The following is a 25,062-nucleotide window of genomic DNA, read 5'->3' on the forward strand; positions in this document are numbered from 1 at the left end:
TGAGCAGGTGTGCAGTGTGAGTTCAATGAGCAGGTGTGCAGTGTGAGTTCAATGAGAAGGTATGCAGTGTGAACTCAGTGAGCAGGTGTGCAGTGTGAGTTCAATGAGCAGGTGTGCAGTGTGACAACCAAAGGCTCTCCCCTGCTTTGACTGTCATTGATGAGAGTGGTTCTCACCGCAGCCTGTGTTCTCTGTTCAGTAACAGAGCCATGCACTTAGTTCAGTGAGTCATGAGTTATATGTCCTATTGACTAATGTTTCCAGAAAAGCACCTAACTTCTTACTTGACGTGATGCTCAAGAGAAGTTGACAGAAGAAGCAAATAACTTGGAACATGAAGTATTCTGAGCCTCGGTCCCATGGTAGCCCTGTGGCCTGTTCATGCCTCATTTCGTGATGGTGATACAGTGTGCCTTGCATTACATTAAAACTTGGCCCACGTTTTCATCTCTTCAAGAGACTACAGTCCCGAGAGTGCACAAGTTATGTCTCATGAGTTCTTGCTTAGAATTTCTATCACATCTTTTAGCAAAGAACCATATATAGTAGATATTCAGTGAGGATTTTTTTTTAAATTATTATTAGGGGGACGGAGAGACGACTTCATAGTTAAGAGTGTTTATTAGGCTTGGAAAAGACCCAAGCTCAGTTCCTAGCACTCACTCCTATACTGTCTTCTGAGCACCATGCTCGTGATGTGCAGAGTACACACATGAACATACATGTGCACATAGCACAGAATAAATAGACATTCAAAAATTATTGTTGAGTATGATGTATTTGGACGCATGTGCCAGGCTTTGTGTGTAAAGGTCAGAGAACAGCTTCATGGAGTCAGTTTCTCCTTCGGGTGGGTTCTGAGCATTGGGCTCAGGGCATGCAGATGTCCTTACATGCTGTATTGTCTTACCAGCCCAGAATAGTTAGTTAGTTAGGTTTTGTTCTTGTTTTTGGTTTGTTTTTTTTTTTTTTTTTTTTTTTTTTTTTTTTTTTGAGACANGTTTTCTCTGTGTAGCCCTGGCTGTCCTGGAACTCTGTAGACCAGGCTGGTCTCGAACTCAGAGATCCACCTGCCTTTGATTCTGCCTCCCAAGTGCTGGGATTAAAGGACTGTGCCACCACCACCCAAGCAGAATGTTTAGTTTTTAAGAAGGCCATAGCACACTATGGATTAAGCAAGTTTCTCTCCAGCTTTTCACTGGACGCCCATTGTAATTCCCGGCCTGTCCCTGCTCAGTGGAACGTTGCCACCTTGAGTTGAATAAGCTGAGGTTAATAATTGTCCATACTTCAAGGTGGGCAAACACGGTGGGGCTCCATGCATTCCTTCTTGGATTAATTAGTCTCCAGTGCTTGTACATTTCAGTCTTGCAAGTGGCTTCTGCTACTTAGTTTTTCGGTTTGGTTTGGTTTGGTTTGGTTTTAAGCTGAGCAGGTGAGTGGAACCAATCCCCTCTTACCGGAAGAATTCTCTTTCAGGTAGTAATCATCTAGAATTTTCCCCTGAGCAGCAAATTACAAGAATTCTAGGGTGATGTTGCTTCTCTGATTGTAACTTTTTCATACTTTCTGATAGAAGTCTGGAATCGCAGACCGAAGCTAGATGACAGTCCTCTGTCTGCATCTAGTAGCCAAAGGGACTTCCCAGTAGCCTGGGAAGACCCAACTGCTTCCAAAGCATGGAAGTAACCAACTGGTAGGCAGTTCTCTGCTAGTGCCCCAAGGCACATTGTGGGAGTTGTTGATTTGATTAGCTATAATTCGTTCTTTCATGGTTGAGAGATGAGTTGCAGACAGTCCTTGCTATCCTCTGCGCAGACAGCAACTGCACTTCGGATCGTAGACACCTTCAGTCTCTGTGTAGAGATCCGTCAGCATTTGCTTCTAGTGGCTGTAGACAGATCCCAAGCAATGTTTCACATTAAGCGTGTGCGCATGCTCTTCCTATGCAACTTCGTAAGATTCCCTACTTCAACGAGCTTATGCCCTGCGTGCTGGGTGACTTTTTCTGTGAGCTTTCCCAGCAGGCAGACTTTTGTCATAGTGGCTGGGCGACAAGGGAAACCTCCACATTGAAAGCTGTTTTCACAAAAAGATCTTTCCCTTTTGTTTGTGTTATTCATGTGTGTGCACGTATGTGTGCACGTCCTTAGCTCTGTGAGGCTATGTGTAGAGGCCAGAGGCCAAGGTTTACCTTAGCTGCTTCTCCACCTCAGTTTTTGGAGACAGGCTCTCTCACTGAACACGAGGCTTATCATTTCTGCTAGACTGGCCATCCAGCCTCCACACCCCACACACACACCATTCTACCCCAAGCACTGGTGTCACAGGCCTGTGCCACAATGTCCAGTGGATACTGGGATGCTGAGATCCCAAGCCACGTTTTCGTTCTTGGTCAGCAAACCTTACCAGTGATCCACCTTCTTAGTCCAGCAGCCTTCTCTTTTCCCTCAGGTATTGTTACTTGGCAGGTAACTGTTTTTGTCATTGGCAAATGACTCCTTGACTTCCAGCAGTTTGGCTTTCAGCCATTTCATACCTGTTTACCCAAGTGGTTTTGTTTTCGAGACAGGGATTCTTTGTGTAGCCCCGACTGTTCTGAAATGAGCTGTGTAGACCAGGCTGGCCTCATACTTACAGAGATCCACCTGCCTCTGCCTCCTGAGTGCTGGGATTAAAGGCATGTGCCACCACTGCTTGGCTGTTTTAAAACATGTTTAAAAGTCTCAAACCAAGATAGGGTGTCACTGTATGCTCCTGAATTGTGGGAAAACCCATCAGGATGACCCCTGCCTTTTGGGTGCTCCACGTAGGCAGTCAGAATTAATGGGAATAAAAATATCCTGTATAAATACGAGAAATGTTGATATCAGTAGACATGACAGTAAGTAACAGAAACTTGAAGAAAGTGAAGATGAGCCTAGAATTTTAAAGCCAGTCATGATTTAAAATAATTCATAACTAAAATGTATAGATCAAAGCAAAAGTAAGCTTCTATGGCCCAGTGCCCTCTAGGATCTTCTATGCCAGTTCAGCTCAGTTAGAACACTTCCCTAGCACTTTATGTGAGAACCTAGCCTGTGATAAAGGTTGCTGCAATTGATTAGTAATGTCTGTAGGGTGTGCAGAGATGGAAGTACTGACCCCTGTGCCAGCTATTTGGGAAATTGGCATTAAAACCTAAAATCAACCATCTAGGGTGCAAAAAGGCTGGCACTCTCAATAGCCAGTCTCTACGTTAACTTAGGAATTCAATACTTCCTTTATTTGGGGGATGGGGTCTGTTTTCTGTCTAGCCTAGAGTTCTGTAGTTGAGTGTTAGCAGAAAATGTAATCTCTGACTTCCAACTGGAATGTCAAAATGTTTTCCTTCTGCTCAGTGAGTGGCTAAGATGATCTATGAATACTAACCTTTTCGGAGCCCTGCTGGAGTGAATAACACTTATTACTAACTTACTACCTATCTCTTAAGGTAGTACTTCTCTTTATATACCTTAACTTCATTTTTCCAGTTTTTAAATCTGTTAAGCAGTGTGTGTTCATCGTTTGCCTTGTTGGCTCTCTGTGTCCAAAACTGGAGGGCGAGGGTGCGGATATGGGAAATGTGTCAGAATCCTGTGGAGGGTTAGTCTCAATGTGGAAATGAAATATTATGAATTTGAACTAGATAAACAAATACTGTGATTTTTCTAGTACATACTGGTAATAAGATAGATTATCCTTTGTGTAAAGACATTCAGCAGGGCAAAGGGCACATTTATAAGAGTTGATTGAAGAACAGGGCAGCTATGCGCCGATGTGTCACACTTACTTGGTGTTATGGCTTAGGTAAAGAATGTTCCTGTGTATTTGAATGCTTTGTCCTCGGTCATTTCTGTGGGTGTAACATTTAGGCGAATGAGATATCTCGCCGAAGGAAATGTGTCACTAGCAGCTGAACCTTGAGATTTATAGACCCATTCTATATTTCCTGTGCCCTGTGCCCTTTCTGCTTCCTGTCCCCTCTCTGCTCCTGACTGCCCATGGGTATAACCAATTACCACTCGATCCTGTTGCCACAGTTACCTGCTGCCGGACTCTGCCCACTGTGATGGACTGTATCTCAAACTTGAGCCCAAGTAAGCCTGTCTTTCCAAGGATCTGCTCACACTGACAGGGGAAGCATGAACTCACTTGACAGCCTTCATTCACAGTTAATTTCCTGCCTTCCTCCCTCCCTCCCTCCTTCCCTCCCTCCCTCCCTCCCCCCTTCCTCTCTCCCTTCTTTCTTTCTTCCCTCTCTTTCTTTTGTATGTGTATTTAGGGGGGTGTGCAATCACTCGCCTGTGTATGTGGAAGCCAAAGATCAAACTCAGACGTGTTCCCTCTGGAAATCATACACATTATGTAGTTTAAGACAAGATCTCTCACGGGGACCTGAGGCTTGCCAATTGGTCCAGGCTAGCCATAAGCCCCATGCATCTCCCTGTCTCCATCAATTGCCTCTAGCCCTAACATTTTACATGGGTCTGCATGCTTGCACAGAAGGCACTCCTCTGGCTAAGCTATCCTCCAGCCTCACTTACTATTTTTGTAAGTGTCCGTTATCTATCCCTGTCATCTCCAAAAATTGACAATAGAGACATTTTCTGTAAAGTCAATCCTAAGCATATACCCTTGGTTCTTTGCTCTTACTCCTCTCAAAGCTTGCCCACATCCCCGACAAAAGTGTAAAGAAAGCTCGTGAGCACCTTTCATGTATAATACACCAGGCCCTTATAGTTCAGGGCCTGAATCGTCTTTTGTGTTGATGTTTATTCAATCCCTACACAATGAAGACTGGCTAAGAGTGGATCCTGGACCATTTATTGGTGGGCAAAGTGTGGATTGTTTTTTAGATGATTTTAGCAAACTAGTTTATCATAAGGAAAAAAATGGAGCTAAAACCACACTAAAACCCTGCTTTCTGTCATTATACATGAAGATGGCTACAGGCAGAATAATCACAGTGTGAAAGAGGAAACCAAAAGGTCCCAGGACCCACTGAGAGCCAGGATGTGTAGTCCCAGCACTCCTGAGGTGGGATGGGAGGCAGAAACAGGAAAGGGCCATTAAGCGCGTGGAACGGCTAGCCCACTGTGCACAGTGAGCAAGAGACTGTCTCAGTCAAATTAGAAAGCCAGGACTGAGACTGGGGGTTGGTCACAAGGCTCAGCATGAACACCACAGCATACCTGCATCTACCCCCCCACACACACACACACATACGAGGGAGGGAGGGCGGGGAGGGAGAGAGAGGAAAATCATGGCAATTGCAACAAACAGAAATGAAATTAAGAAACAACAAGTTTGGCATATACCAGATTTATAAATCAAATATTACCAAATTTTGGCAAAAAGGAGGGGGAAAAAAGCTATCCATATCTTCTGGTAAAATAATCTTGTAAAATTAACTATTAGAATATACCATATCCACATAATCTTTATTTTTGAAAAATACACACGGGGGGGTCAATAAAGGGGCATATACAAGGGAAACCATTGCAGCATTGTTTATGGTAACAGGAAGTTTCAACACTTTCAGATATTCATCTCTTAAGAAACAGCGACATGAAAGGTCATTGAGTATGAGATGGAACTGCTTCATAGAAGCCAAAAGCAGTGAACTAAAAAAAAAAAAAAATGCACAAAACCATGGCCAGACTTAAGGACCGCAGACGCATTGCAAAATACAGTTAGTGTAAAGTAATGCAAGCACAAAGAAATTTTGGAACATGCCATGTCTCTCTGGTTGTTCATGCTAAGGAAGTACTCTATCACAAAACTACATGTATATATATATATATATATATATATATATATATATATATATATGAACATACATATTATATAATATAATTATATATACATATATGAATATACATATTATATTATATATAATTATATATATATAATTTTTACTAGATATTTTCTTCATTTACAATTCAAATGCTATCCTGAAAGTTCCCTATACCCTCCCCCCACCCTGCTCCCCAACCCACCTACTCCTGCTTCCTGGCCCTGGCATTCCCCTTGTATTGGGGCATATAATCGTTGCAAGACCAAGGGCATCTCCTCCCAGTGATGGACAATTAGGCCATCTTCCCAGTGGGCCTTTCTTAAAGCCGAAGACAGGGTTTCACTAAGTCATAGGCTGGTCTTGAACTTGTGGTCCCTATGTCTTAGCTCTCTCTAACTTGCTGGGAATACAGGTCTGTACCTCCAGGCCCAGCCTCCCTCTCCACCAAAAGGAAAGCTGTCTTATTAACTTTGTAGGTGATTTACATTTTTTTTAAAAGCTGTGGTAAATTACACCTAGTATAGAATTTTCAGTCTTAACCATTTTTACATGCAAAGCAGTATAAGAGCTATAGTCAGTACCTCCTATCCATAGGACACAGATTCAAGCGCTACCCATGGTCCTTCCTGAATGCTCAGGTCTTTTATAAAGTAGCTGAGCATTTGCGTATGACCTAGCCAAGTCCTCCCATTTATCCTAAATCATCTCCGGAGTTATTTAAACAATCCGCACAGTGTAACTGACTTGTAGGTGTTTGCTGTGCTAGATAACACGGAAATCAGTGATTGGAAACAAAATGTGAATATTTCCACCAGAAACCACTTTTAGTTCTAAGTACTGTCTCTCCCCAGCCGGTTAGATCTGCAGAAACAGAACTTGTGGCTTGAGAGTTGCCTACGTACTCATGAAGTTGTACAGTAGAACTCTTTTCATCTTGAAAAAAAAAAAAAAAAAAACGAAACTATATCCATCACACAATAGCTCACCACTTTCCCACCCCAGCCCTGACAGCAACCATTCTATTTCCTGTCTCTGGTTCTGAGCTAGACACTTCAAGTGAGGTCAGGTGCTAGATGTCCTTTTGTGAGGGTCTGCTCTGCTTGGTACAGCATCTCCAAGTTTCATCTGTGCTTTGCTCTGATAGAATGTCCTCTTGAGGCTTGCGATTCTGCTGTGTCCCATACTTCGTCCACTCATCTGTTAATGGACAGTTGGATCGTTTCCGTCTTTGTACCTATTGTGAATGGTGCTGTTTTGTGTGGGATCTCCTGTGCCCAGCCTTTGATTTTTAGGGGCAGCCAGAGCTTGGAATGGCTGAATCATTTTATATCTAGTTCAAAAAACAACTTTTTTTTTTTTTTTTTTGAGGAGCCGCCACACAGTGATGCCCTGTAACTGTTCTCCCCTTATTATCCCCGCCCATGGTAACAAAGGCTCAGATTTCACACCCTCCCTACAATGTGCTACTTCCCAGATTGTTTGTTAGGTTTTTATATAGTAGCTCTCCTCATGAGTATTGGAGTAGAATCTCATTGTAATTGATTGGCATTTCTCTAATGATTAATCATGATATATATCATTCCCTGTACTTTCTGGCTCTTTTAAACGTCTTTGGAAGAATGTCTATTTGGGGCCTTGCCGTTTGAAGCTTCTGTTGTTGTTACTATTGTAGTTATTGTAGGGTTATATGCACTGCGTCTTGGATCCTTGTTAGCAGCGGTGTTTGAAGATGTATTTCTCCCAGCCCATGGGCGGCTTTTTCACTGCGTTGAGTGCATCCACTGATGAGAGTCTTTCATATATCACAGTCCAACTTAACGTTTTCCTTTGTGTGCCCCTGGGTTCATTTCCCAGAAGTCATTGCCAAATACAGTGTCATGAAGCTTTGCTCGAATCCCCTTCTGATGATGTGACTGTTTCAGGCTTTCCATTGAGGTCTTTGATCTGTGTTGGGCTAGTTTTCATATTAGTCAAGGTCCAAACTCATCCAGTGTTCTAGGGTCACTTGTTGGAAAGACTGTCTGTTTCCATCAATGGACTTGCCTACCCTGCTGAGTATTGTCTGCGCGTGTGTGTTCAAATAAGCTTCCCCGTCTCCATTACCCTGGTTTTGTGATAAGCTTTTGAATTAAGAAATGCAAGACTTCAATATGGCTCTCCTTTGATGAGATCATTTTGTCTGTTTGTTGTACCTCAAGAGTTCATAGCAAACCTAGGATGACATCTTCAGGTTCTGAGGGGACCTAGTGTGAACTGATGGTGACCCTAGATGCATGTTTGTACGCTTTTCCTAGAAAAGTCTGAGGCAGAGGCACGGATGGCAGGGATTTGGAGTAATCCAGATGGAGGAGGTTGTAGCCAAGGCTGAGGGGAAAGGAAATGGAGCTATTGAGGTAAGAGAGTGGTGAGGAGTTGACCAGGGAGTGTAATTCTGATCCTTTTTGGATAACAGACTGGAACCAGCACTGAAGATGGGCAAGCAGACCATCCTGTTAGTTTTGTTACAAGCAGCCTTCTACGCTGAAAAGGAGGTGAGAGGAATAGAAATGGGGTCTACTATAAATACACACTGACTTTTAAAGAATTATGGGTGCAGGGTCAGGAAAGTGGACTCGAGCTATTTGTCAACCAAGAACAGGAGTATGAGAATCCTAGAACCAGACTCACCAAAACCAGTAAATCTGTCATCTTCATGGACGGATTGTTACGGGAATAGCGAGACTAAGACAAGAGCCACGGTGACTCACACAGTGACGAGGTTACTACTGGCTTGGTTGAGTCAGCCACTGGAGGTATTTGCTTGCTCATGGAGACGTGATATTAAGAGGAAGATCTTGTCCTGGGAAGCCTGAGGAACTCGAAGGAGATTCTTTTCTGCGATGATAGGATAATACAATAAAGGCTGTCTGTCCTTTTTCTAAGTTTTCCTTCACTGAAAGCCAAGGAATGAGTCAAGTAACATGATTGGCTGGGGGCAATGAGTCAAGTAATCTGATTGGCTGGGGCTGTGTTGGCATCTGGATCTGGAGCTAGACTATACACGATCCAAATGTTGAGCACACAGATTCAAAATGAAGTCTGTATTATGAACAAAGCTATTCTTTCTGGTTAACTTAGAGTAGTGTGCCTTAAAGCATTGTCTTAGTTATCTCTTTCTTGAGGCCCCTTAAATGGCCATAATGAAAACAGAAGCATGGAGAGAACTCTCTAACCCTTCTGATTTTTCAGGGGCAAAAAAAAAAAAAAAAAAAAAAAAAAAAATAGAAGATTTACTGGAGGCTGCTGATGTCATCATTCTGTTATCTATCCATCTGTCCATCCCATCATCTGGCTGTCCATCCATCTAACTGGTATTTTCTCTATGAGTGGAGTTATATTTAATACTTATGAATACTAACCCCTGAACCTTCCCAACATTCTTAGAGACAAGCATTAATGTTTTACATTATAAATGGAAAGCTGAAACAGAAAAACTAAGCACATTTTTTTCCAAGACACAGCCAGCAATCTTGGGAAACCCACTGTTCGGGCTAAGCTACCACACTAGTGCCCTTTGAGGTGACTCAGAAATCCATTCAGGAGGTTAATCAGTTGCTTGGAAAGCTATTCTCCCAAGGGCCCTGTCTATGTGCAGGGCAGGTCATGGGACAACCCTTTGGTGACCGGCAGTTGCTTAGTGTTTAACTGTATTTGTCTCCTTTCCCCAACCGCCGCTCTCCTGTGAATGGAAGTGTAGAGCAGACTTTCCAGACTGTAGCTGGAACCTGTGTATTTAGAGGATTGTATTGGAGATAAAGGGTCACAGGTTGGGCAATGGAGTCTAGCTGTTGAGTTCTTCAGCACCTACCGTTTATTCCTCAACAGCTTTGTCTCCACTAGCCTTCACTGAAATCACATCCCAGGAAGCTGCAACTGTCTCCATCTCACCCCTGAACCCAACGGCCCAACACCTCGATGAGAAGACACATACCTGTGACATAATCCCCAGACTGCTTCTCAGAAAACCAAATGACCCATCTTTAACAAACATTGTATCTTTTAGCAGCAAAACGTAGTGACGGGCCAGGTTCCTGCCAAGGTCTGTGGACCGATTTCAGCATTTTGATCATTGAATGAGTCACAGGTGCCCGTGTGCATGTGTGTTTCTCAGGGAATGTCAGTATGCTAGCTAGCTTACTGTCAATGACAAAACACCCTAGAAAACAACTTCAGTGGGAGTTGAGGGGATTCATTGTGACTCAGGTCTTGAGAAGAGTGTGAAGATGGTTGGCTAGCTTCTTCACTTTGAGCCTTGAGCCAGGAAGGAGACTGGTAGTGAGGAAGAGGCTCCATCTGCTAAACTTTCCACTGCCTCATAGGAATGTGTCAGGTGATAGACCCACGGTGGGTTTGCACATCAAGCAGTTGGTTATGCACAGAACACTGTCCCCTCATTCATACTGTCCTGTCACCTTCTGTCTGGAGACAATGCAATGTCCCATAGCTTAAGGTCTTAGTCCCTGTTTGCCTCCACCCTCATTCAGATCCTGATGACAAGCCCCTGGCTATTTACATGAGCTTCCGACTGTAAATTGGGCTCCCATAAGTCCTTCCTTGAGCTCCATTGATAGGTTAGAGCCACTCCGGAAATAGATCCATTTATAGGTTTATTATAAAGAGCTCCTAAAGGCCGCTGATGAACAGGAGGAATGATAAATAGGCCAAGGTACATGGCCGGGGTTCGGAGTTTCTGTGCCCTTTCTGATGTACCATTCCCAGGAAATAGATGTGTTCACATCTCCAGAAGTTCCTTACGCTCCATCCCTGGGGTTTATAGATAGAGGTTTTTATGGTGCAGACACAGTTGATTAAAGCCTTCCCTACTAGTGATTAATTTAACCTTCAGCCCCTCTCCACCCTCTGGAGCTTTGGAAATAGGGCTAAAAGTCCAACTCCTTATTCCTGCCGTGGTCATCCTCCCTGCGTCCAACTTCCATCATACAACTCCTCGAGGGGCAGTCAGCCATCAGCCGACTCACCAGTCTATAAAAAGATACTTAGCATTTTGGAATCTAAATTTCAGGAGTCTGGTGGTAAGGAAACTAGAGCAAATATTAAATGTACATTTTACGCTATTACGGATTCTCTTGAATCAATTATGGCTCCCCTTTCCCATTTTTAAAAGATTCGTTCTTACTTTTAAATGGTGTGCATTAAATGCAAAATTGAGCCAGCGAGGCTGTAAGGTTGTAACGTCTCATGAGAATAGCGAGGGCATTTGTTCCACATGCAAATGAACAAGGCTGCATTGTGCGGATGTCGTCTGACCACGAATGAAACCAATTTTCTATACTTACACATGCAAATAAGTGAGTGTGAAAGACACCCCAAAGCAGCCTGGCCCTTTGAGCTCCTTTCAGTCCTTGGCACTTTCAAAATAACTCTTAGAACATCTTCACCAAACAGCACAAAGAGGGGAGATAATCAAACGTTCAAGGCCAACATCAGTTAGGTAGCTTTCAGAGCTAGCTTGGAAGACTCAAGACCCTGGTGTTTTGTTTTTCCAAGCACCAAAGACAGTAACAAATTCTTTTTACATTTGTTACCTGCCTAATTGCTAAATTTTTTGGGGAAAATGACTATACAATATATTGAAATGCAGGCTATTTTAAGACTATTGCATTTCGTAGATCAGAGAAAGTTTCCCTCCTTCAATCAAGAGTTGCCCGGCACCTCTGCCTCCAGCATGTTTTGCCAAACAAGAATAATTCTGTCTTAAGGAGAGCGTGTCTTCTCTCAGATGCCAGGGAGATATTGAAACAGAGGCAGATAAACTGAATCAAGAAGTATTTAATGATCACTTTGTGTTCCAGCATGCCCTGCCTGTGATATAGCCCTGCAACCAGAGTATAGTTTAGAGGTGGTAAAAAGCTTGTTTTACATGAAACCATTAAAATAATCTAACCAGGTTTGTGCAGATATGCCTAGTCAGGTGGTTCCCACAGTTCCATGAGAGTTCCAGAGAGAGGGGCTGCCTGAAGACTGGAATGTGGGGCAGGGGGTTGTAGGTAAGGGGAGCCAGTGCTCACCTAAGGGTGGAAGGCTTGAAGGGGAAAGGAAGGCGTTCCTCTCTGCCTGGACAGGGAGAAAGGAAGGAAAGGCTGGGCACTTTGGTGACCAGGAGAAGATGAATTTTGTTTGAAAAATGAATCTATAAGGGGAAGGGGTAGTATATTGACCAAAATGGTGTGTGTGTGTGTGTGTGTGTGTGTGTGTGTGTGTGTGTGTGTGTATGTGTGTGTGTGTAGGTGGGGAGGGTTGTATTGTGAGGGTGTGGTTAGATGGGGATGGGGAGTGCATTGTGCAGACCAGGGGTCAGTACTGGGAGCCTTCCTCTTTTATTTTATTATTATTACTATTATTATTATTAATTATTATCACTTTGAGTCAGAGTTTCTTGCTGAACCTGGAGCCTCGCTGCATTAGTTACATGTCTGTTATTATGTTAAAACACCGTGACCAAGGCAACCTATAGAAAAAAGGGATTTATTTTAGCTTACGGTTCCATAAGACTAGAGTCCATAGTGACAGGTTTGGAAGCATGGGGCAGCAGGCCGCAGGCTCAATGGCAGGAGTAGACAGCTGAGGACTCTCATCTCGAAGCACAAGCATGCAGCAAAGAAATCTAACTGGAAATGGCCTGCCTCCAGTGACATACTTCTGCAAATAAGGCCACACCTTCTAAGCCTTTCCAAACCGCTTCACCCTCTGAGGATCAAGTGTTGGTGAGCATTTCTCGATGGAACCACTGTATTAACCATTCACCTAGATCAGTGGTTCTCAACCTTCTTAAGGTTGCAATCCTTTAATACATTACTTAGTTTATATATTACTCCTTATGTTGTGGTGACCCCCCCCAACCATAAAACTATCTTGTTGCTAAGTCATAACTATAATTTTGCTGTTGTCACGAATCATAATGTAAATATATGATACGCCCCAAGGGTGGTCGTGACCTACAGAGAAAACTACTGAGTTAGATGGTCTTCAAGCTCTGGAATCCACCTGCTTCCATTTGCCACTGCACAGCATAGGGTTATAGACATATACCAGCCTACCTGGTTTCTACCTTCTGGTGTTTTCTAATGTGTTTGTAGATACTAGAGACGAATATTTCAAAATGAGTGTGCCAAAGAAAGCCTGTGACTTGTTCTTCTGTCCCATGCAAGTGACAGAAATATGGCAAGCAAGCTAAAGAATCCCCGTGGGCCCTCCATGTAGGATTCTCTGCACTCAGCTGTCACAATGATAACCTCATTCTAGAGTCTGAGCCTGCATTGCAAGGCTTTCGAACGATGTGGCTTGTGTTTTCCCTAAAACAGCTTGAGAAATATTTCCCTACCGTTTGCAGGTTCCTCGAAGCATGGGGAGTTAATGCCGATTCTACTCACGGTTGCATCCTCCAACTTTTAATACAACACTCAGCACAGAGCAGGCAACGTGTGTGTGTGTGTGTGTGTGTGTGTGTGTGTGTGTGTGTGTGTGTGTGTGTGTGTGGTGTGGTATCAGGGATCCTAGAAATGCTACTGCAGATAGACAGCAAGGAGGATGTGTTGCAATTAACGTGGACATCGGAGAGAAGCTCCAAAAGGGGTGTTTCTATTCACCAAGCAAATCTGAATGACTTAATTAACTTTCAGTACTAGAAAGTGGTAAATAGAGAAACGCAATGTATTTTTAGAGCCGGCCAAATAAGACAATTGGTGATTAAAGGCGCGGGTCAGAGGCAGAGCCGTCCCTGCTTTCCTGTGCTCCCTCAGGAAGTGCATTTTATAGAAAAGTCAGAGAGGAACTAAAGGAAGCAGAGCCGGGAGCTGGGGACTCACAGCAGTGGAAGAACGCACTCTGGACCACCGCTGGAGCTCCATGCTACCTGAAGTCACTGGCCAGCTTGAAGTCATTGGCCGGCCTGTCCCAGGGCTTGCCAGGACACCCTGAGGAGGATCACATCTTCGGCTGGGGGTTAGCATGGTAAGAGCTGTGTGTTCATTGACCATTGAGGTATTAGCCGATGGTTTGAATCTGAAAACCAATGCTTGACCTCCACTGCGTGATTTTGAAAGGTGCGCAGAAATGTTTACGAGGTTTCTGCTTCTGGGACAGGAATGTTAGTTCTCTTAAGTTCTCTCGTTAGGTCTTTTCCATGTTATCACTCAACTTAAAGGCAGATGGGAGCGATTCTAGCCATTGGTGGCGTGTTTGTCAAAATCGAGGGAATTTGCTTCCAACGCCAATACAGGGATTATCTGTGCTTTCAAGTTTGTAGCTACGGAGGCAGGAAGCTCTTGGCTAAAAGTGTGTAGGAAGTAAACTAAATCCAGCCGGGAGAATGAGTTGGCTTCCTCTATCACACTGTGTACTGTGCTTTCACCAGGGGCAGCAATGTGAAGCTGGAGATACAGCCTCATGCCGCACACTGGCGCATGGTCTCTGTGAAGGGTTGCAGCCATTCTGCAAGCTCTCATTCGGGAGGCTCTGAGGGTATTTTTAGATGAGGCCTGTCCCCATGAATGAGGAAGTCTGGCAGATGGCTCTTCCGGCTGATTTTTTTTTTTTTTTTAAGCTTTCTCCCAGTGTAGTGTAGAGATCACTCTTACAAAACTTTACTCTCTCGGGACAATGGAGGGAAAAGCCATTCTAAAAGCACCCGGTAGCAGCTGCAGCGGGAGATGTGGCTGGATGCCGTGCCACCGAATTCTGCGTTTCTACACAGATCTGCCGTGACCTTGCATACAATGGACAGAGGGAGTTGGGAAAGGAAGTCTGAGTAAGAATAGGTCGTGTGTCACAGCACGGAGCAGACATCATGGGGTCTATTTCCCCCACCGAAGAGGAAAGACTAGTATATGTGGGTTTTGTCCGTTGAAGTTACTTCCTTAAGTCGTGGGATGTCAGATTTCAAGTTTGCACCAGCTTTGTGAATCAAAAATCAAAACAAATCAAATGATCGTTATTAGTAGAGCCTTGTTATACACGGTTAACCCACTCCTGTTGGCGCTTGGTCTTACATCTGACAGAACGCTCTGCTGAGATTCACAAGCTACCTTTGGGAGTTTAAGCTTTTTCTTTTGCTCTCAGAGAGTCTTAAGAAGTCTATAGCACACACAGACCGAAGAATCAAAACCGTCTTGATTGTAAGTCTGGGCTTTGATGGCAAGCTTGTCTTTCATTTTAAAATTTGATGTGGTTTGGCTCATTCCCTGATTAAAGTGGCAATCTTCAAAGAGGTCAGATGGCCCAGGTTTCCAGCGTGCCAGCTGTTGATGCTGTTCCGGGAGCGCCGTCCATCGCTTCTGGGAGTTGGATGTGCTTTTCTTGTTTTTGTTTGTTTGTTTGTTGATTTTTGTTTTTGAATTGGATATTTTATTTATATACATCTCAAACGGTATCCATTTTCCCGGTTCCCCCTCTGCAAATCTCCTATCCCATCCCCCCTTACCCTGCTCCTATGAGGTGCTCCCCCACACACACCTACCCACTCCCCCCTCTCCGCCCTAGCATTTCTCTACACTGGGGCATCAAGTCTTCACAGAACCAAGGGTCTCTCCTCCCACTGATGCCAGTAAAGGCCCCTTCAGCTCCTTTAGTCTTTCCCCTCACTCCTCCATTAGGGTCCCTGTGCTCAGTCAGTCCTATGGTTGGCTGTGAGCATCCGCATCTGTATAGGTCAGGATCTGGCAGAGCCTCTCGGGAGACAGCTGTATCAGGTTTCTGTCAGCAAGTACTTCTTAGCATCCAAAATAGTGTCTGGGTTTGGTGTGTGCATGTAGGATGGATCCCTAGGTGGGGCAGCCTCTAGATGACCTTTCCTTCAGTCTCTGTTCCACTCTTTGTCACTGTATTTCCTTTAGACGGGAGCAATCTGAGTTAAAATTTTGGAGATAGGTGGGTGGCCTCATCCCTCAACCTGGGGGAACATGTGTTACCTCCGGATATGGTCTCAACAGATTCTCTCTCCCCTTTGTGGGGTATTTCAACTAATGTTATCCCTGTGGGGTCCTGGGAGGCTCTTGCTTTCCTGGCATCTGGGACATTCTGGTTGCCACCCCCGATTCCCTATCCTCCATTGCTACACATCTCTCTTCAATTTCCTGACCCTCTGTACATTTCATGGGCGCTTATTTGCAGCTGTGGGCATGAAACCCAGGGCTTCATAAAGGTGGGCAAGGGCTTTATCATGCAGTGGCATCCCTGATAATCCTAACATTTTACTCTGTGTGTGTGTGTGTGTGTGTGTGTGTGTGTGTGTGTGNGAGAGAGAGAGAGAGAGAGAGAGAGAGAGAGAGAGAGAGAGAGAGAGAGATGTCTATCAGGAAGTATGTCCCCGTGTATACTCAAGCACTCCTGTGGCCTCTTGAATTTGAATTACTGATTGGAATCTGAAGTTCCTGAGAATTAAAGGCAGGGAAACAGCAGGCTAACCTCAACAAGTCGCAGATTCTACCTCTGCCTCAGATATGAACATTTATCCAGTCTTCTCTTGGGTACCTCTGTTTTCTGTGCATGGGTGTGTGTGTGAATGATGATGATGATGATGATGATGATGATGATGATGATGATAACAACAACAACAATGTGCTGTGTGTCCACTGAGTGAGACTCTAAAGAGGTGACTTCTCCCTGACATGGGCAGGATTGGGAAAGACTAACACCCAACCTCAGTCCAGATCTGACAAGCACAGCTTTCCATCCACTGAGCCTATGGTTTCCTTGGTGATGTGATGATGCCCCTCCAGGTCATACCAAGCCCTCCCTTCCATCCACGTGGGGTCCCCTCCACTCGCACGAGAAGTATTTGTTTTCCAGGCATCAAAGATTTCAAGCTGACAATGAAATTCTCATAATAAGTAACGGGTACTCGTGTGTCTTCCCTGAGATTTTTTTTTCATATATTAACATTTCCTTGTTGTTTTTAATTTGTCTGTGTGTTTTATTTACTTACGTGGTATTGGGTTGGAATCTGGAACCTGGAGATGGTGAAGCACACTATCCACCACTGACCTACTCCCTCAGTCCTAGGTTTATCTTAATCAAACCTGACTGATACTGGAGAAGAGACCTCTCTGTCCATCCCTCGATTCAGCTTTCTGTTACCACCCAGTGCACCGTTACTCTCTAAAGCCAGTGAGCATCATCCCGTTCTCTTCGATGACTTTGAAGTATAAGTCGATTATAATGTGCTTTTAAGATGCCTGTAACTGGTACCACATTGTACCTGAGCCTTGGTACAAACTGCTTTTAATCTTTAGCATCCTAAGAATTCTTTTTTAAGTGTACACATCATCCTGTTCGCATGTTTGGCAGCCGTGTTTTGTTCCATTAGAAGACTGAACCTCAATGTATGTGTTCGTTTATTGATGGAGAGTTCTGGTCTGCCCTGAACATCCTTGTGCATGAATGAGTTTCTCTGTACATTCTACAGGACCATGGCTCTAGTTTAATGTGCAGTTAGCATCTCTGCCCAGTGTGCTGTCAATATACAATACATGGAAGATTTTGAAGACTTGGGGTGAAAAAAAAGAACATAAAGTAGCTTATTATTATGTATTTATTTTTTACTAACTGGATATAGTGGTGGCATGTCTGCAGCTTCAGCACTTGGGAGACTGAGGCAGGAGGATTGACAAGGGTGAGATGCCAATCTGGGCCATATAGCAAGTGCGAGGCCAGCCAGAGGTATACAATTCCATGTCAACAGAAAAATATTTGATTACCTGTTGAAATGACAATCATTTGGTTTGTTACACTGAAGTACAATACTAAACTCAGTAGCACAGACCTTTTTTTTTTTTTTTTTTTTTTTTTTTTTTTTTTTTATCTTCTTAAATACTTTAAATCATCTTTAAATGACTTTTAATAAGGACACATGCAAATGTCATATAAATAGTTGCCAGACCGTGTCTTTGAGGGAACTGACAGTAAAAAGCCTGCAAGTTTAATGTAAGCTGATGATATTTGTCTCTCTAGGCAATGTCCCCAAGCTTCATCCCTTTGGCCTCAAATAACAGGATTTACTTCTTTTCAAAAGCTGGATGTTATCTGCTGATATCCCCCATGTTTCTTTGTTCATCCAGTGGACAGTTCTCTTCATATCTGGCTGTTGTAAATATGCTGCAGTCAACATGGGAACTCAAACATCTACACGAGATGCTGACTTCATTTTCTTTGGCTGTGCACCCAGAAGTGGGATTGCTGGATCGATCATATGATAGCTCTATTTTTAATTTAAAATCAATGGAGGAATCTCTATACTGCTGGGAGTATACCATTTTCCATAATGGCTGTGCCAATTTACATTTCCCCCAGCCTTACATAAAGATTCTTGCCTAGTCCACAACCTGTACAACACTTATCTTTCACCTGGCTAATGGTGTCTGAACACCCTTGCATATTCCTGCTGGCCNTTTGTATGTCTTCTTTAGAAATGTCTATTAAATCCTCTGCCTGTTTTTAATAGGATGGTTGGGATTTTGCTGTTGATTTGGATGAGTTTCTTATATATTTTGGGGTGGCCATGATGATGCATGGCAGTAGGCAAAGAGGATGAGAGCACAGACCTTTTATGTTTTTCAATGTAACTACTAGAAAAGTTGAAGCTACGTGTATAGTTCGCGTGATGTGTCTGGCTGGAGAAGGCTCCTCTAGAACAAGAGTCAATTACTGTTGCCTCCTGTAAAGGAAGTTTTATAGGAAAACATGGCCAATCATTTTCATGGCTGTGGCTCTTTCCCCGCCACTGCCGCAGAGTTGGGCAGTAACAGTCCACATGGTCTCGAAGCCTCAAGCCCTCACTGACTTGTGGTTCAAGGAAAACCATCTGTTGTTCTGAATTCTAGAGTAGCTTTGTAAAAACCAAGACCCACACAGAAACTATTTAATATTTTACCTACACATATAAACATGCCCCCGAAACAAACGTTCACCAAGGCTCACTGCGTATATTTTCTGGTTATTTCTACTTTGATGAACTGAACTATTTGGCCAGGAAACTTTTTTTGTCCACTAGAATGATTTAGCCACCTGCTAGTGATTTTAATAATTAGCCTTTCATAACTAGGTTTATAACTACTTCAATAAGTAGGCCTCAAGATGGACACAGAGTTACATTGGATTAATTTTTCAGGATACATTAAAGCAGTGGTGGTGGTGATGGTGGTGGTGGTGGTGGTGGTATGTATGTGTGTGTACACTAATCTATGGTCCTACAAACAGAACGAGCAAATTCCCATTCTCCTACATCTTTAAACAACACCTGCTATTGCTAGTCTTCCTGGTTAAAGTGAGAGCTTGTTTTGTTTATGGTCTTTTTTTTTTCTTGGTGAGTCTGACCCTCTTTTTGTGTGTTGAGTGACTTCTTGAGTTTTCTTTTACGAATTGTTTGTTCGTTTATTTTGCCTTAAAATGTTCTTAAACATGTTGTATGCAAGTGTGGGTGTGTATTCGCTGTTGTACATGTTTGGAGGACAAAGGACAAGTTTTGGGAGTCAGTATTCTTCCTCTACCTTGTGAGTTCCAGGAATCGAACTTAGGCCTTCAGGCTCAGCTGTGCTCACCCTTCCCCTCTGAGCCCTTCTGCAATCCTCGATTGCCTTTCAAAACATACGGTCATTGGTGTTTCTCTTTGCCCTTCTTAGGGTAGTCTGGACAGCAATTTTTATGGGGTGTGGGGGTTTCAGATCTGTAGCTTTTTCACCTTGAGGTTCACGTTTTCACTATGTGGTGCCTTCCTTCACGTAGATTGATATTTTAAGCTTTTTTTCACTGAAAATTATCCAATCTTAGATTGACACGTATTTTTCTTTTCTTATTTAAGTCTTACCTACTCACCCCAGGTCAGAAACATTTCCATTATATCTTGGTCCCATGATTACCAGAGCTCACTCTTTACTCATGTTACTGTTATAAAAATGACATCAGATAATTAAATTTAAAATAAAATGGGGGACTCAATTCACTTTGTACTTCTAACTTTTGCAAAAAGAAAAGAAAGAAACGTTGTAGGCTAGACTTTAAATGGCTATAAATATGAAATCCTAATAAAATTCAGCAATGGGTGATAAATTTATGTAAATAATTTTATCATACATAAATTTGCGTGAATAAAAGTGTCTGCCAGAGCCCACAACAAGCTCATGTCTGGTGTTGATGCACTCTTGGACCTGGTTTGTGTTGCAACATCATTGTTGGTCCCGCTTCCTATGGAAGCATCCTTCAAACCGCTTTGTATTGTAGCAGCATCCTTGGTCCTGCTTCCTTACAGAGATCTGTCTGCCTACAGAACACAAGAGACCCATTTTCTTTCAAATTTCGAATACCTGTGTGTGTGTGTGTGTGTGTGTGTGTGTGTGTGTGTGTGTGTGCAGGTACATGGGCTCATACATTCATGCAGATGTCTGGGGAGGATGTAGGTAATGAGAATTTGAGCTTAATACGTCATACCTGTAGACCAAGTACACTTATCCACCGAGCTATCTCCCTAGCCCCTGACTGTCTAGGTCTGGGGACTGGGAAAATCTAGACAAGACCTTGGTGTAGGATTACTTTTGAGGCAGCTTCTGTCTGTCACTGAGTTGTCCTTCTCAAAGCTTCACCTCGTGACTTCTGAGAAAGACATTTCTATTTGAGTTCCATCACAGTGACTGAATACTTGAGAGAACCAACTTGACAAAGGAAATGTTCCCGTCCATGATGATTTGGATACATTGTTTGCAGGTCTGGGACAGTCAGAACATGGTTGGTACAGGAGGCAGAGCAATGCACTCACTGCATAGTAGCCTGGGAACAGGAAGATAAAGGGGGGAAAGACTAGGTACAAACCATACCTTGCAGGGGCGTGTTCCCTGTGACCTGCTTCCTCCAGCCAGGCTTCATCACCTAAGGGTTCCATTGTCTCCCCAAACCACATTAAGATCTTAATTTATAAATGTATTCATCCATCTATAATATCAGAGGCCTCATCATCCAGTCACTTCCCAAAGCCTCTTTGTACTCTGTTACACAGAAGGCTAAAGCCTTCAACACACGAGTATTGGAGTTTACAGTCTATAAACTATAATGCCATTGCTGAAGGATCAGATAAAGACAAAACTATTGTTAATCTTGACAGAAGCTTAAATAAAGATCGTTGCTCCCATAACATGAGGGGGTTGCTGATGTTGGTGTTGGTATTGGTGGTGTTGATGGTAACGGTGGTGGTGGTGGTGGTGATGGTGTTGGTCTTGGTGGTATTGGTGTTGTTGATTGTGTTGGTCTTGGTGGTGTTAGTGGTTTTGATGGTATTGGTGGTGTTGGGTTATTGGTGGTGTTGGTGTTGGTCTTGGTGTTGTTGTTGATGGTATTGGTATTGTTGGTGTTGTTGGGTTGTTGGTGTTGGTGGTGTTGGTCTTGGTGGTGTTGGTGTTGTTGATGGTATTGGTGTTGTTGGGTTGGTGTTGGTCTTGGTCTTGGTGTTGTTGTTGATGGTATTGGTGTTGTTGGTGCTGTTGGGTGGTTGTTGATGGTGTTGATGGTGTTAGTCTTGGTGGTGTTGGTGGTATTGATGGTATTGGTGTTGTTGGTGTTGTTGGGTTGTTATTGGTGGTGTTGATGGTATTGATCTTGGTGGTATTGATTGTGGTGGTGGTGGTGGTAACAATGGTGTTGGTGTTGATGTTTCCCTTTGCTTTCATTTTTTTAATTTCTTTGTTGCTCTTGTTTTGTTTCCTAGATCTTGACAATGCTTCTATATGTTTAGATTTACTCATGCCTGCACTGTTATGGTCACTTAATATCTGAAGGCTTTAAAACAAATGTTAATATGGGACACAGGGTTGGAAATGACATGGTTTCCGAAGAGCAATTTCTATGAGAGCAAACATGCTTTCTGTAAACCTTTCTAATAAAAAACTAGAGAATCCAGCCACAGAGATTCATCTCTGAGATCTCTGAATTCTAGTAAGGTCATGGATATTAAGTATGGCAGTTCTGCTGCCAAATCAATACTGCACTGAATGTTTCCTACAGCAGATACGGAGGTGTGGGTCTTCTATGGTAAGACAAAGATGCCATCAAGGAGAGTCTGTTCAGGCAAACAGGGGTTATCACCAACAGGGAACGATGAGGACTGGCTGTGACTCCATCTTATTTCACGACGAAATGTCACATGACAAGTGAATACTCATGTGGCTCTTAGAAAGGGGGCAGGAAGGGGGTCCATGACCTGGACACTCTACCAGATATTGGGACACTGCCCTGAAACCAGGGGATTGTTCTTATAGTTGGTGCTCACATCTCTTAGATGCTGGCAATTCTATCTGAGGAACAGAACAAACCATCTCATAGGTGGTTTTGGCTTAAGGATTAATTTAATATTATTTAAGATCACTGGAAGTCTAGATAAATTTTACATAAGCTTTTTTCTCAGGTCCAAGGATCAATTTAGGACACTGAAGGCATGGTGGTGGGGTAGTGGGCAAAAAATGAACACCTGTGTTTTCAGCTCTCGTTTGCGATTCAGTCCAGGGCTTGTCAAAAACACATTCAATTTCAGCAGCTCTTTATATGATATCTGTCTGTCACTATAAAGTGGACCGGATGATTATGTCTCCATTTTTTTCTTTTTAGTCACATTTTACCGAATATAGTAGATGACATAAATGGCAGATGGGATCCAATGTAAATGCAGTTCCTCCCAAAGTGGGACCTTGGTGCTCGATCTAAATTCATTGACTCTTTTCATTGAGCCCCTCTCAGGAAATACTTAGTATTTGTGTACATAAGACTTCATAATAACCCCTATTCTTACTCCCCGCAAATTATTTTTTTATTTGAGAGCATGGGAGGTCTATGGCCTATCATTGGATCTCTGTATGGAAACCCAACTGAATCCTGTCCGTTGTTTGTTCCCTTTCCAGGCACCTGTTAAAAATGAACAAGAGCAGCTCTGACTTGGAAAAAGTGAGCCAGAGCTCTGCAGAAAGCCTCAGCCCGTCCTTCAGAGGGGCCCATGTCAGCTTCACCACGGGCTCCACAGATAGCCTAGCCTCGGACTCCAGGCCCTGCAGTGATGGAGGTAACAATCCCTGATAGGCAGGCTTACGTTTTATAGATTCTAGTGGTCACCCGCATTTGGAAGGCCAGAGTGGGCTTTCTGTGCTGGTATCGCTTTGTTAGGAAGTGTGGGTCCTACCCAAGAGTATTCCCCCGTGGCAAGCTACCTTATTATATCACCCTCTGTAAAGACATGTTGAGGATTGACCAGATGGAGCTACTGATGAAGCGCTTGCCCCGTAAGCATGCATGGCTGAGTTTAGATTCTTAGCACTGGGCCCCAGGGATGCAAAGATCAGAGGATTCCGGCAGTTTGCTGTCTAGTCTGTCCAGCTGACTCCGTAAGCTGCAAGTTCATTTCGGAAACATTTTCTCAAAAAATAAGGTGCAGATATGATTGAGGAAGACAACTTATGTTAACTTCAGGCCGATACATGTGTATGAACACACACACACACACACACACACACAAACACAGCATGTTCGAAAGCTCCTGATTCTCTGATTAACAAGTCAGCTATATATAGTTCTTTCTGTCCACCAGACTCCCTGGAACCTCGGATGTCTTATTGTTTCATTTATATGCATTCACACACATACTTACATGTATACAATACTCTTTGCATAAATGTTTGTTAATTAAAACATGAAGGCTTTGTAAGGGTGTTGCCCACCTTTATTCCATATTAACCATTGAAGTGTAATATGCGGATATGTCCTGTTGAGCAGGCTCACCAAAAGGAACTTGGTGTTTTCTGCACTTGTGGCTTTGGTGGTCGAGTATGACCTTTCACCCCTTGGGCATGCTCTGTGTGTTTCCTTTCCCACTCTTGTCCTTGACTGCCTTAGTATGATAGGGTTACACCTGCCCTGGCGTGACTTCTTCATTTATTGGAAGTACTTTCTCTCAAGGGACATCTTTAGGGTAGAGGACCCCATGACACATTTCTGTCAGTCAATGTGGGTTATACATTTTCTAATGAGAAGCTCTGCTAGCTCTCACTCAAAAACAGGAAATGTATTCGGAGTGATTTGGAGGAACTGTAGCAAAGACAAGATTGTCTTTTTCTGCAGCTCCTCTGGACTCCTATCTCCTTCCTTTCCCATCATGCTGTGCAAAATTTCACTGAGGCAGATTGTTCACCAAAAGCCTGGGTCCCTGAGTCATGCCCCCATGTGGTCCTTCCAGCTCCAGTTCTCTCTCTTTAGAGCCATGGCCAGTTTTAAGAGTTTTAACCACACACAACGCATGACTCCCTAAAGCCACCACAAGAACATGCCTGACACATGGATGGGTGGGGGGAAGACCAGAAAAATCAGATTGCCCCAGAATACAGAGCTTATAGTGTTGAGGGACAGCGATTGTGAAGCATGATTTTGAGAAGATGAGACGTCTGGCTCCTGTCTGCAGTGTGAGCAAACATGAGGATGAGGGAGGGGAGGAGGAAAGAATGTCCCCGGGTACTGAAACAGACAAGGGGAGCCAAAGGCACAGGGGGAGGGGAGGGGGGAGCAGCGCTCACCAAGAAAAGGGGAGCCGCTGGGCGGTGGTGGCGCACGCCTTTAATCCCAGCACTTGGGAGGCAGAGGCAGGTGGATTTCTGAGTTCGAGGCTAGCCTGGTCTACAAAGTGAGTACCAGTTTAAAAAAAAAAAAAAACACAAGAAAAAAAAAAAAAAAAAAAAAAAAAAAAGAAAGAAAGAAAAGGGGAGCCACTTGAGCTGCTATTCTGGGTGCAGGTGAGGGGAAACGGGCACCCTTTGCTGGGAAGCTGGGCCTCGTAGTGCAAGGCATTCAGGGCCGTGTGCAGAGATACACACAAGAGAGCCACCCGCACCTTGTGAGGACAGCGGTGGCGCCTAATAAAGGTATTTCCTCATATTACTTTCTGAATAACATAAATCAAAATGAATTTATTTTCATGTTTGTCTTGCACAAATCAACTCTCCAGTGGACAACCTCAAAATTTAGGTTCTACTTGTCAAGAAGGTGTGTTGACGCCAGGCGGTGGCGGCACACGCCCCAGCACTTGAGAGGCAGAGGCAGGTGGATTTCTGAGTTTGAGGCCAGCCTGGTCTACAAAGTGAGTTCCAGGACAGCCAGGGCTAAACAGAGAAACCCTGTCTCAAAAAACCAAAAAAAACCAAACCAAACCAAAACAAAACAAAAAAACCCAA

At 43.6% G+C, this 25,062-nt stretch overlaps 1 protein-coding gene across 1 annotated transcript in view; it reads left to right on the top strand.

Moving 5' to 3' along the window:
- The window catches only part of Prag1 (PEAK1 related, kinase-activating pseudokinase 1), a 57,071-nt gene that overhangs the window by 15,300 nt on the left and 16,709 nt on the right, over positions 1-25,062 (top strand). The window contains exon 4 of the mRNA XM_021219437.2: positions 22,750-22,907. Coding sequence (XP_021075096.1) covers positions 22,750-22,907 — 158 coding nt within the window. The remainder of the gene's footprint in view (positions 1-22,749; positions 22,908-25,062) is intronic.

This window comes from Mus pahari, chromosome 19, assembly GCF_900095145.1.
Source record: "Mus pahari chromosome 19, PAHARI_EIJ_v1.1, whole genome shotgun sequence".
In the NCBI taxonomy this organism is placed as follows: Eukaryota; Metazoa; Chordata; class Mammalia; order Rodentia; family Muridae; genus Mus; species Mus pahari.